The sequence below is a fragment of the Triticum dicoccoides genome, chromosome 5A, assembly GCF_002162155.2.
Source record: "Triticum dicoccoides isolate Atlit2015 ecotype Zavitan chromosome 5A, WEW_v2.0, whole genome shotgun sequence".
NCBI lineage: Eukaryota > Viridiplantae > Streptophyta > Magnoliopsida > Poales > Poaceae > Triticum > Triticum dicoccoides.
In genome coordinates this window covers 679,149,724-679,162,946 of record NC_041388.1, presented here as the reverse complement: position 1 = coordinate 679,162,946, position 13,223 = coordinate 679,149,724, and the positions used below count along the sequence as shown (strand labels likewise).

The 13,223-nt window shown below is 43.1% G+C and overlaps 1 protein-coding gene across 2 annotated transcripts in view; it reads right to left on the bottom strand.

The window, feature by feature from the left end:
- Positions 1-8,668: 8,668 nt before the first annotated feature.
- Positions 8,669-13,223, bottom strand: part of LOC119304080 (sugar transporter ERD6-like 4) — a 9,967-nt gene continuing 5,412 nt past the window's right edge. Inside the window, exons 3-17 of one of the 2 annotated variants that reach the window (XM_037581242.1) lie at positions 11,861-11,920; positions 11,713-11,778; positions 11,419-11,484; positions 11,266-11,341; positions 10,961-10,977; positions 10,790-10,882; positions 10,593-10,673; positions 10,426-10,510; positions 10,301-10,347; positions 10,164-10,226; positions 10,029-10,088; positions 9,649-9,714; positions 9,496-9,555; positions 9,267-9,381; positions 8,669-9,174 (exon numbers count right to left, since the gene is read on the bottom strand). In XM_037581242.1, the coding sequence (XP_037437139.1) occupies positions 9,062-9,174; positions 9,267-9,381; positions 9,496-9,555; positions 9,649-9,714; positions 10,029-10,088; positions 10,164-10,226; positions 10,301-10,347; positions 10,426-10,510; positions 10,593-10,673; positions 10,790-10,882; positions 10,961-10,977; positions 11,266-11,341; positions 11,419-11,484; positions 11,713-11,778; positions 11,861-11,920 (1,068 nt within the window). In that variant the 3' untranslated portion in view covers positions 8,669-9,061. Of the gene's footprint in view, positions 9,175-9,266; positions 9,382-9,495; positions 9,556-9,648; positions 9,715-10,028; positions 10,089-10,163; positions 10,227-10,300; positions 10,348-10,425; positions 10,511-10,592; positions 10,674-10,789; positions 10,883-10,960; positions 11,026-11,265; positions 11,342-11,418; positions 11,485-11,712; positions 11,779-11,860; positions 11,921-13,223 lie in introns of both variants that reach the window. The other variant, XM_037581241.1, reaches the window with a different exon arrangement.

The window sequence follows — 13,223 nt, the reverse complement described above, 5'->3', positions numbered from 1 at the left end:
GACTATTATCATGAACAAAGAAATATAATAATAACACTTTTATTATTGCCTCTAGGGCATATTTCCAACAGTACATTGCCAATGAATCCCTAATCATCCTTTAGAGGGTTTTTTTGTTGCATGCCCTCCTCGCACTAGCAGAACACTGAAGAAAAGATGTGTATCGGTCTTCAAACTTGAGCCAATCCACTCTACTCCTTGTGCATAGTACAGTTCTTGCTCAATAAACTTATATTTCTATCATTAACTATTTTGCGTAGCTAGCCAGGTTTTCATCCGTCAGCGCATCTCATGTTACTTTCTCTGAGCATTATGTAACCTTTTTCCTCTTTCCTTGTAGGACATTTTTATCCCAGTGATAAGACTTTGGTGGATAGCAGCAAGTTTTCCCGCTAGATCATGAGCAGGCGCTGCAGAATCTGACGCAGTCTCCACCACTTCCCTGAACTGAGCCTCACATAACCATTGAGCTATGAATTACAACACCGTTGGTTCACTATAATCAAACTGTCGGCCTTCATCCCAATGCATCAAAGTTGCTCCGTGATCTGACCGACTGTACTCTAGGTTTTCTAGCATGGCATCAACAAATTTGACATCCCTTCCAAGAGTGTGGATTTTGTACCCCCATATGAGTGTACCCTCCATCTAAACCATTCAGTTTGCATCATGATTCATGCTATCCTTTTATATAGATATTCCTCTTTTTTGTTTCTTCCAAACAGGAGAAAATTTGACCTTGAAACTTTGCAGATCAACTATACACAATGAATGTACCCCCTCTGCTCGCAAGCTCATATGCACCCTTATGAATAGTAAAAAAACATTTGAAAAAAATCTGATTTTTTGTGGGGAGTAAACATTGACGAATTGTCAACATGTGTGCAAATTTTCTTGAAGAACACATAATCCAAAATTCTTCCTAAAAAACCAAAATTGATGCTTCAAGAAACAGAATTTTGGAGCATGAATTTTTTTTCTCAGGAAATCATTTTTGGAATGTTGTTTCTTCATGAAGATTTGCACGCATGTTCAGAATTTGTCAATGTTTCATTCCAAAAGGTTCCATTAAAAAAATTATTTACATTAAAAAAATTACTGTTCATGAGGGTGCATATGAGCTCGCGAGCAGAAACTTCATGTCCTATACACAAGTGTCACTCATTGTATATAATGTTTCTGATTTTTTTATGAAACATAAATTTGTCAAAATTCAAACGAATTGTATCATTTTTAAAAATTTATGTTGTGCCCAAAAATCTGAAAACGTTTCTGCACATGGTAGTACTTGTGTGATGTTGATCCGCAAAGTTTCGAGTTCAAATATTCTTTTATTTTTTTAGAGCAAATATTCTTTTATTTTGGAGAAACAGAAAAGAGAAGTCTTATTGTATGAATTTTAATGCAAGAATGGACGGTGAGGATAGAGGGTACACTGATATACGGGTACAACCAGAACTTTCCTTCCAACCATCATTCCTAAGAGGCCAGTCAAGCTGTTTCCGGACATTACCCTAAAAAATCCGAAAACATTTCTACACATCGTAGTACTTGTGTGATGTTGGTCCGCAAAGTTTCAAGTTCAAATGTTCTTTTATTTGGGAGAAACAGAAAAGAGAAGTTTTTTTGCACGAATTTTAATGCTAGAATGGATGGCGATGATAGAGGGTACACTGATATAGGGGTACACTGTGAGACCCTGGTAATGATCAATCGAACCAGAGCTACGAATTTGGACGAAATTGTCTCGGATCAGGGGAGTTTTACTGGTAGAGACCCCGAATTGGGGAGGAGTCTGGGTACAAGTAATGACGAACCCTAAGTCTAGACTAGAGAGATGCGAATGAGATATCTATCTTCCTTTCCTCCTCGCCGGTGCGACGGGCTTATATTACAAGTTTTTCACCAGAGTGTTACAGAGGGTTAAAACCCAAGAATGACAGCAGCTTGACGAGGAACAGGGGTAACTTGCTCTCCTGCGGATCTGGACCGTCCATGCTGTCTTGAATCGTTACCGCGAGATCTGGACCATCCTTCTTCTGAACTTGAGATCGCTGTCTTCTCTTCAGTGTGGCTCGCTCCTTCTTCACTTCCGTAACTCCTGTCAGGCGGGGTCGTGGCCCTGACAATGCCGCCCTCTTGAGAATCGCCTTGTCCTCAAGGTGAAAAAGCCGATGACCTGGAAAATGGTTGTTAAGAAAAGTAGCATCTTCCCATGTAGCATCGTCTGGAGCTAAACTCTCCCACTGAACCAAACATTGGCCGACCGGTTGCTTGTTTCATTGTATGATGCGCCTGTCGAGGACCGCTACTGGGTAGGTCTTAACATATCCTTCCGGAGTGACCAGAGGAACATGGGGCAAAGGAACCGCACGATGTCCAATATGCTTCTTCAATTGGCTGACATGAAACACCGGATGAATATCAGCCTCGTCTGGAAGGTGGAGTTTGTATGATACATTCCCCACCTTTTGTAGCACTTTGAAAGGTCCATAGAATTTGGATCTCAGTTTGAGAGATCCTCTTAGGCCAAAAGCATTCTGTCTGTATGGTTGGACTTTTAGATACACCATGTCACCCACTTCAAAATTTCTTTCTGACCTTTTCATGTCAGCATAGAACTTGATTCTGTTTTGAGCTTGCAAGAGGTTTTCCTTGAGTTTTTGCACCATTTGTTCTCTGCTTTCCAGTGTAACCTGAGCTTCAGTCGATAGATTGTTTGGAATAGAGAATTCACCAATTTGTGGAGGTTTATAGCCATATAAAGCTTCAAATGGAGTACACTTCAAGGATGTATGATAAGAAGTATTGTACCATAGTTCGGCCAATGGCAACCAGTTAATCCACTGTTTTGGTTCCTGGAAAACCATCCCTCTCAAATAAGCTTCGAGACATTGATTCACTCGCTCTGTTTGTCCGTCTGTTTGAGGGTGATCTGTTGTGCTGAATCTTAGTTCCACTCCCAAAGCATGAAACAGCTCCTTGTATAACTTACTTGTGAATATTCTATCTCTATCAGAGATAATGACCATAGGGATGCCATGTAATTTGATGACCTTATCCATTAGTGCTTGGAAGACTGACTGCACATTGTATGGGTGTGAAAGAGGAATGAAGTGAGCATACTTTGTTAGTCTGTCTACAACCACTAGAATCACTTCCTTTCCCTGAGCTTTTGGCAGAGCTTCAATAAAATCCATGGATATATGAGCCCAAGCCATAGGAGCTACTTCAATTGGATCTAACAGACCAGGTGGGTGGATATGTTCTATTTTGGTCACTTGACACACTGGGCATTGGCTCACAAATTCTTCTATGGTTTTTCTCATGTGGGGCCAATAAAAGTTCCTTTTTAATCTGTGATATGTGGCTTTGACCCCTGAGTGACCACCAAGAGCTGAAGAGTGGAAAATGTTCAGTAGCTGTTGCTTGAATCCATTTGCAGTACCCACATAATATCTTGTTTTGTATTTCAATAATCCATCTTGAAGAGAATATTGTGGTGTGGAAGAAACATCTGCAGCTACTTTCTGTAGCAAGGCTGAGCTGTCAGCATCTCCCAAATAGCTGAGTTTAATGTCTTCCACCCAATCTGGAACAACTTGTGTCATGCTATTACAACTTCCTTGTTCTTTGACATCTCTTCTGGATAAGGCATCTGCTACCACATTTTCCTTTCCCTTTTTATTTTCAATGACATAATCAAATTCCAGTAATTTGACCAGGAGTTTGTGTTGAATCCCTTCTGTCAGTCTCTGAGTTGCCATATATTTTAGACTTTGTTGGTCTGTTTTAATGATCAACTTGTTGCCTAAAATGTAATGTCTCCACTTTTTTAAGCTTTCCAGAAGTGCCATGGCCTCCTTTTCATAGACTGACTGTGCTGCTGCTTTAGGACCCAAGCTCTGACTGAAAAATGCTATGGGTTTGCTCCTCTGCATTAAGACTGCCCCAATGCCTGTTCCACAAGCATCAGCTTCAATGGTGAAAGGATGCTGAAAATCTGGTAATGTGAGCACAGGACAAGTGGTCATCACCGTTTTCAGGGTTTGAAAAGCAGTGTCTTGAGCTGTACCCCATTGAAAGGCATCTTTCTTCAAAAGGTCATGTAAAGGCCGGCAGATTTTTCCATAATCTTTCACAAATCTCCTATAGTACCCAGTCAAACCCAGAAATCCTCTTAGCTTTGTTACTGTAGTAGGAGTTGGCCAGTGGAGAATAGCTGTGATTTTTGTAGGGTCTGTAGCTACTCCCTCTGCAGAGATGATATGGCCCAGATAGGCAATTTTGGGTGTAGCAAACTGACACTTTGACATTTTGACTGAAAGATTATTTTCCTTTAGGATTTGAAAAGTAATCTTCAAGTGCTCAATGTGTTCTTCTATTGTTTTACTGAAAACCAGAATATCATCGAAGAACACCAAGATGAATCCCTTGTGTTTCCCAAACAGGATGTTCATGAAATTTTGGAATGTAGCTGGCGCGCATGAAAGTCCAAAAGGCATAACAATATATTCATAATGTCCCATATGAGTCTTGAAAGCTGTTTTTGGAATATCTTCTTTGGCCATTCTGATCTGATGATATCCTGATCTCAGATCCAGCTTACTGAAGATTTTTGCTCCATATAATTCATCTAGTAAGTCTTCTATGACAGACATTGGGAACTTGTTTTTAATTGTTAACAAGTTAAGCTCTCTGAAGTCAATGCATAATCTCCAGCTTCCATCTCTTTTTCTGATCATAATAGCAGGAGAAGAGTAAGGACTAACACTGGGTTGAATCTCTCCCTTTTTAATCAGTTCTACGATTATTTCCTCCATTGCTGCTTTTTGATAGTGTGGCACTCTGTAAGGTCTTAAGTTAGGAGGTTCTGCTCCAGGCTTCAGTTCAATCCTGTGATCACATTCTCTTGATGGAGGAAGACCTTCCTTTTCAGTGAATATCTCCTTATATTCCTGCAGTACCCCTTTAACAAATTCTGGTACTGGTGGTACTATTGTTTCTTCAGGACTGATTGCTTGTATATGGAAAACAAAACCCATTATGTCCTTTTGGAGCATCCTTTGCAATTGTACAGCTGAGAGCATGGTATGATCTTCAACATGAGTATGATCCTTCAATACTATGGATTTTCCTTGCTTTGTTACTATGAGTAGTCTTTTGATCAGATCCATGTAAATGGGACTATGCTGATAAATCCAATCTGCTCCCAGAATAATATCATAACTGACAAGAGGAAGTACTTTGAATCCTGATTGAAAAGTGTGATTTTGGATCTTGTATTGCATTTCAGGCACATAACTTTCAGAAATCAGTTTTCCTCCACCAGCTACTGCCACACTTCTGGGAGGAGCTGCTTTCTGATTACAATTGCTCTCTACAGCAAACTGATTGCTCATGAAAGTATCTGAAGATCCACTGTCTACTAGTGCCACAGCTCTTCTGCCAGCAATGTTAATTATCACAGAAAAAGTACTAGGTCCAGTACTTCCCTCCACAACATTAGATGAGATTTGCATGACTTTTGCACCAGGTATAGGTTCAGGAGTATTAGGAGCAGTATGAAAAAGTTGTTCAGGTGATATCTCTTCTTCCACTTCTGGAGGCAGTTGCTCTTCTGCTTCTTCTTGTAAGATGTGTATAGTATTACCAATCTTACATTTGTGTTGTCTTGACCAAGGTTCCCTGCAATACCAACAGTTCCTTGTGTCTCTGTTGGTTATTTGTTTTGCCTTGTCAGAATTGTTCCCTGGGATTTGGACAGGTGGAAGTGTGTTCCTGAAGGTGTTGGTTGAAGGGCTTCTAGTTCTAAACTGACTGTATTGGAGAGTTTTCCTTGCATTGGCTGCTCTCTCATAATTTTTGGCAAACCAGTAGGCTTCAATAATTCCTTTGGGTCTCTGTCCACACACTTCATGTTTTATATCAGCTCTCAGACCTCCAATAAAACAACTGAGAAGAAAATTTTCTTGTAGAAATGGATGGTCTCTTTTAACCAGTGCCACACAATTTTCAAAACTGTCAATGTAGTTTGCTACAGAACTGGTTTGCTGGATATTTTTCAACATTTCCACAGCTTCATGTACTGTGGCTTCAGAAAATCTGTCTGCCACCATATTGCAGAATTGTTGCCAAGTTACCATTTGCCATGGAACACAGATATTTTTAAGCCAATTTGCTGCTCTTCCTTGGAAATGACCAGTTGCCAAATTTACCCATTGTTCATATGGTGTTCCAGTCATATCAAAGAATTTTTCACAAGATATTAACCACCCAATTGGATCCTCTCCACTGAACAAAGGAATTTCAAGTCTGGGTCCTTTTAATGTTGCCTCTGCAAAATAAGAAGGTCCCCCCAATTGAGTTGCAAACTGGTTTCTCTGAGTTTCATGCAGTTGAGCCCCAACTTGATATACTGCTTGAGGGTTTGATGAGACTGGTACAGCAGTAGGATCAGGGCAACTGAAGAATTGTCCTGTAATTGGGTTATAAGTCTGTGGAGGATGATATAGTGGAGCAATTACAGGAGCAAAATATCCTGTGTTTCCTGTAAAACCCAAGGTGTGTTGCTGCAATGGAGAACTCGGATTATCCATAGATACTCTATACTGTGTCTGCTGTGCAGATTCAATAGTACACTTTGTACTGTCAGTAAACAAAGGTGCTTGGGAACTAACTCCCTGAGTAGTAACTCCTGGACTCTGAATTTCTGTTTTAGCAGGTATCTGACCCACTGCCTTGGCCGTTTCAGGTATAACTATGGGAGATTGTACAACAGGAACCGAATTGCGAGTACCTACTGGGGTTGATTGTGCTGGAGTTGCTGCTTCACTGCACTTGTTGGTGGACAAATTTTGAAGAATCTTTTGAAGTGTCTGTTGAATGCCCTCATTCATCTCTGCTAACTTTTGTTCCACCTTCGACATAGTGACCATCTCTGCTTTCATTTGCATCACTTCTTGTTTCAGATCTTGCAGATCGGATAACTCTGTCCTGAGATCTGCAACTTCCTTTTCCACTCGATCAACTGTGATCTGTACTTTTGCTCTTGTGTCCGCCATGTCAACCGAGTAGGCTCTGCGACTGGAATTGGTCCTGTCTGCTGCACGCTAGACTGATCCAACTCCCTGGTACACGGATCCCGTCAGATCCCGGGATTTTACCGCCGAGAAAATGTTTCTCAGCAACCGGATCGAACTCGGAGATCTGTACCCGAATGTCACCGCCGCCGCGTCGCCGCCACCCACACTGCCGCCGCGAACTGGGAGGGACGGGAGGGATTTTACGAGAGATCCCAACCTCCTGCTCTCCTCAGCCCGATTCGCCGCCGTCGAGTAGCCGCCGAGGAATTCAGCCGGCGCTCTGATACCCTTGTGAGACCCTGGTAATGATCAATCGAACCAGAGCTACGAATTTGGACGAAATTGTCTCGGATCAGGGGAGTTTTACTGGTAGAGACCCCGAATTGGGGAGGAGTCTGGGTACAAGTAATGACGAACCCTAAGTCTAGACTAGAGAGATGCGAATGAGATATCTATCTTCCTTTCCTCCTCGCCGGTGCGACGGGCTTATATTACAAGTTTTTCACCAGAGTGTTACAGAGGGTTAAAACCCAAGAATGACAGCAGCTTGACGAGGAACAGGGGTAACTTGCTCTCCTGCGGATCTGGACCGTCCATGCTGTCTTGAATCGTTACCGCGAGATCTGGACCGTCCTTCTTCTGAACTTGAGATCGCTGTCTTCTCTTCAGTGTGGCTCGCTCCTTCTTCAGTTCCGTAACTCCTGTCAGGCGGGGTCGTGGCCCTGACATACACTGATAGAGGGTACACTGATAAGAGCCCGATCAAGCCGTTCCCGGACCTTACCCCGGTGTCAAGTAAACTGTTCTCTTGAGTAACCAAAGTCCGTCAGATTACATTCCTGAATCAGATATCTAAACTCCTGCATGTACTATTCTGGATGTGGATTTCCCCCAAAGAATACATAATATCATCAAGATCGAAAAAAGCATCCATGGCATATCACAAACATCATGTAATTCTCTAATCCGTTGCCAAGTCAAATGTTTGTTCCTCCATTTCGTTGCCAAGTCAAATGTTTGTTCCTCATTTAGTACCCCCATACATGCCTCTGAGCCTCCATATATATTATCCTGCCCACTCCCCACAAACACATGGATATAATTGTCCGTTTCGTGTCGTAGGGAGATTGCCACTTCTTTTTTCTAGAACAATAACAAGGCCCCACTTTTGCCATCACTCTGAACAACTTCCTTATGGTCCATCCCTAACCTTCGCCTAAGACATTCAGCCGGCCTATTGTGAAGGTGTGTCTGTGATAAGAAAATAATGCTCCCCGCCCCCCTTGTGTTTCTGGACTTCCAAATGCGCACGAACTGTCAGACTTTTTAAGGTCACGACAGTTTCATCCTAAGATTTTCATTGCCGACGGCCCCTGGGGTCGCCGATGGATCCATTTATATTTTCTCCCAAGAGATTACTTCCTCCATATGGTTTGGGCATCTCCCAGCAAAAACGCCTTTGTTTTCACACGAGTACTATCAAAGGAATCTGATTTGCAGCTTCAACAATCAAAAGGACGCGGAAGTACAGTCAAGTTTTAAACACACAAGCCGGACAAAAAAAAATAATCAAGCAGAGGATATCAGGGCAATTTCCCCTTTGCAGATAAGGTGTATGTCACAATGGCACAAATATTCACGACGTTCACGAACACTTTGAGCTAGTAGCAAAAGCTTGAGAACAGAGCACGACAATCACAGTGGAAGTTTTTCTTCATTTTCTCTCTCGCGGGGTATCACAGTGGGAGCTGACGACCAGCTGCACCAGCACGGAACCCATAGAAGATAACAGAGCAGGACAATGACATGTCCCCTCCATACAAAGTCATCTGAAACAATGCTGTACAGGAATATACTTGTATACACACAATAACCGTTGTATGATTGGCCTCCATCGAGCAATCAGACTAGTAAAAAGAAGACGATGCCCGACTTGAAGAATAATTCCGACATACATTCGACGGGAACTACCAAGCTCACCGGAACGACCATTGTATCTCCTCTAGAGTTCTTCCCTTGGTCTCCGGCACCCAGAGGACGATGAACACGAGCGTGAACGCGCTCACGAGCGTGTAGCACACAAAGGTACCTGCCGAGATCGTAAACGAACAGAAATGATCTCCGTCAGGTCCGTGCCGTGGGTCCATAATTCTACTTGAGGGAAGAGGGAAGAGTGTGAACCTCCAGCACTCCAGCTGAGCAGCAAGTTTGCTGTCATTGTTATCCCAAAGGAGGTCAGCCAGTTGGCGAGCGTCGCGAAGCTTCCCGCCAGGCTCTTGATGCTAACCGGCAGGATCTACAAACACATAAAAAGTCCAGCAATATGGTTATGTGAATGCTCCAGTGACATGCCTAAACCACATTACTTATGAGCTATGGTGCTGGTATACAGTGTGAAGATTCACTATACCTCGGACATTATGACCCATGGAATGGCGCCCATACCGAAGGAGAAGGTGATTACACAAGCCTGCACAAGTGTCAGGTTAGTATTTCGGGCAGAGCTCGTGGATCTGCGATGTAAATTTTCAGACCAAACAATCTAGTTGGTGGATGGACATACCACAATAGCCAGCAAGGAGACCATGCTTAATATGTAATACATGTCAGAATCTTGTGGAACGTTGTCCTGGAACAAATTAATCATGGTAATATAAGAAGGTCATTCAGCACAAGAGGCCCTGCGATAATATCACCAATAAAAAAAAAATCCCCATCCACGTAATAGACTATTATAAGGGTGTTGGTATATCCGTATACTAAACAAGAACAACAATAACAATAACAAAGCCTTTAGTCCCAAACAAGTTGAGGTAGGCTACAGCTGAAACCCATAAGATCTCAAAACAAACTCATGGTTCTGGCACATGGATAGCTAACTTCCACGCACCTCTGTCCACGGCTAGTTCTTTGGAACCATATAGTAAAGAAACCTGAAAATACCTTGAGAAAAAATATGACGGCAACCGCAAGAAGGCTTAGAGTCATCCCGGCAGAAGAGATCTGGAAGTTGAAGCGAGAGCTAAATTATAGTTAGAGACAAGTAACAATCTGGTTTCACAGAGAGGAGGAAGTTACAATAAGTAGGATCCGTCTGCCAGCTCTGTCTAGTAACCAGGTTGTAATTCCAGTGGCAAGAACCTGATGATAAATGATGTCAGCAGCTTAATGTGAACTACTAAGAAACAAGAAATGATCTATATGAAGTTGCACACCATAATAGCTCCAAGTCCACATGCGGCCAAGTTGCTGTTTGTAAGACCTGAAGAGCTTCTCATGTTAAATATAACACTACAATATTGCACTGAAGGAAATTTAATGACCAAATTGTACAACTTGCCTGCAGCTTTGAAGATGCTGCCTGCATAAGACAGTATAGCGCTGATCCCACTTAGCTGTTGCAGTACAAGCAGACCAATTCCTAGCTGCCAGGTTGTACCACAATCATGATTACAAAATGCAATGTGAATTTTGGTATGAAATAAACCAGCAAATCAAGGAAGTTACTGTCAGGGGCATGCGGAATTTCTTTTGGTTTAACTCTTGGAAACGGATTGCCGTCCTTTTGTTTGCTGATGCTACCGCTATCTGCGTAATTTGCAGAATATTAAAGCAAGCGAACATTGGTGACTAAGCTGAAAGTACGTCACATAGATAGATTTGTAGTTGGTCAGACTAGAAGAACGAAAAAGGAAGGTGCTTGCCTTTATATCATTCACTTCTGAGGTGATGTCGGTCTCAGATCCTCTCAAAACTTGTAGAGAGGCTTCGAAATCATCCATCTTGTTCATCTTTGCCTAGAGATTGATGCACAAGAGTGGTTAATGGAAATTTCAGAATGATGCGGCACTTTGTATACACTTGCGTATACAAACCAGCCATCTTGGAGATTCTGGAATGAAGAACATGCCAGGTATCAATATTGTGCATGGCAAGGTTCCTAGAAGAATGATAACCAGAGATTTGAATCAGAAATAGTCAGGGTGCAGAAACTAAAAGCATACACATTCGCTTAAGCTCATAAAGTACTAGCGAAATCAGCATATAGATTACTAACACGGCAACTTTTCCTTCAAAAGCTTAAACAGAAATATTTGCCTAGTCATATTTGTGAACTTAAATATCAGAGGTTAAGTGAAAACAGCAAAGTTCAGTAACGAGTCGGCACTTAGTCATGTACCTATCAACGCAAGCATCCTCCAAGAAACAAACATGCCTAGCACATAGGCCAACATCATCCCCGTTGTTACAGACAACTGCAGAATGAACAATTGCACAAGCTATTAGGTCTTTGCTTGACAAGAAGACAAGATGCATGGGAGGATAGGCCTACCGGGTTCACAGAGCCCAGAGCGCCCCTCTTGTTCCGAGGAGAAATCTCTGCTATGTATACAGGCACCTGTTATCACATAACTCACAGATCAAGACCACGTATTTTAACTAGTCCAAGATTCTTTTGACAACAAATAAACTTCACAATGGGATGGTCTACTTTGTTCCAACAAGCCACAATACTGACATCCTGTTGATCTTTTTCTTTCTTTTCTCTGAACAACTTAACCAGATAGATGTGTGCATAGATCTTCCATGGCAAAAATAAGTAAACACAGAGTGTTCTTAAACTAACCATGTAGGATATGATACCAACACCAAATCCTTCAAGAAACCGCCCCATATACAGAAACGTAGTGTCCTGTAAAACAAACGCCGACAAGCGTCAGGTTCAGAAGCAGCAAATGGTGAAACTAAGCTTCGGAAAAAAGGTACCATCGTACCTTTGCCAAGGAGATGGCAAGCCAACCGATGATGTTAGGAATAGCAGCAATCATCAACGCCTGGAAAATCAATTCACAAGCTTGTTAGAGCTCAAGAGAAGATCATCAGTGCAGTTAGGTACCGAAACACTGCGAAGATACGACCAACATACAGAAGTTTGACACTGCAATAATAAACCACCACAATTGGGGTCGACTTTGCAGTTTTCGCCAAAAAAGACACCGGCCCGCCGTAAGCAGTGATGACTTGCTTAACGGACTGTGAAGCTCTTTCTGAAGCGTGGGGCCGGACCTCCAGGCGGGGCGACGACGGCCGAGACCAAATAGCTGTTAGACATTTTCACGAACACCTCGCGTGCGCGCCAGTGCCTCCCTCTGGCTCGCGCGCTCCAGCTGTTGAGGCTCGGCTGTCGGCTCCAGTGCGTACCTGAGACGACCCTGGCTAGCTCCCGGGGAGGGACACCGGCTGGAACCCGGCGCGGCGCAGCTTGTCCGTCCGCGGCGGCGAGCTCATCCTGGCAACGTCCCACAGTCTCACTCCTGGTTTGGTTCATTCTCGCAAAGATTTCTTTACAGTATCGTACTCTCACAGTCTCACTCCAGTTTTACATACAAGTTCACTGTCAAAAATATACTAATTTGTAGTTATGCGAGACCATGAACACTAACCGAGGCAAATCGATGATGTTCGCCTCGTAAGACACTCTGCTCGGTAATAATATAGAAACACTGATGGACGTTATGGTCTTCTCCCATGTGTGTGTGTTGAGCTTACCAACTAGACTTTGCAAAGCACATGTGTTTAGCTTCTTGTTGCTAAGTTTTCTCATTAATTAGTTCTAGGTTGTAAATTATGTTTTCACTTAGCACGCGCATGGTTTTTTGTGGAGTCATCAAAGTCTCCTCTCTCGAATTAATTATCTTGTCACATCAGATTTTCTTGGCAGTTTTAGGGCATCTTCAAAGCGGACCCTCAAACCACCCGCACTCATCTAGATCGAGCGGTCCGGACGCACTTTGGCATCCAATGTCGTCCCGCATCTATCCGTGAACCAGTTTGGTTGTTCGTTTTCCCACAATCGGAAGCAAACTAGGGGGGCTTTGCGGGAATCCGAAGCTCCGCCATGCAGAATTCTGACACCCCAAGCCACCTGAAACTACATCTAGACCCCGTGTCTCCATCCCTTCTCCCTTCCTCTGCATATGCTTCCTCCCTCGTCAATGTTACCGCTATACCACTCGGCCGCCCGCCAAGCCGGACCTCCGCTCCAACCGGCCTTCACGCGCGCTTTGCCTATGTCATCGTTCCACACTTCCCAACCGTTCGTCGCGCAGGTATCATCCGCCTCGGCGGATGCTGCTC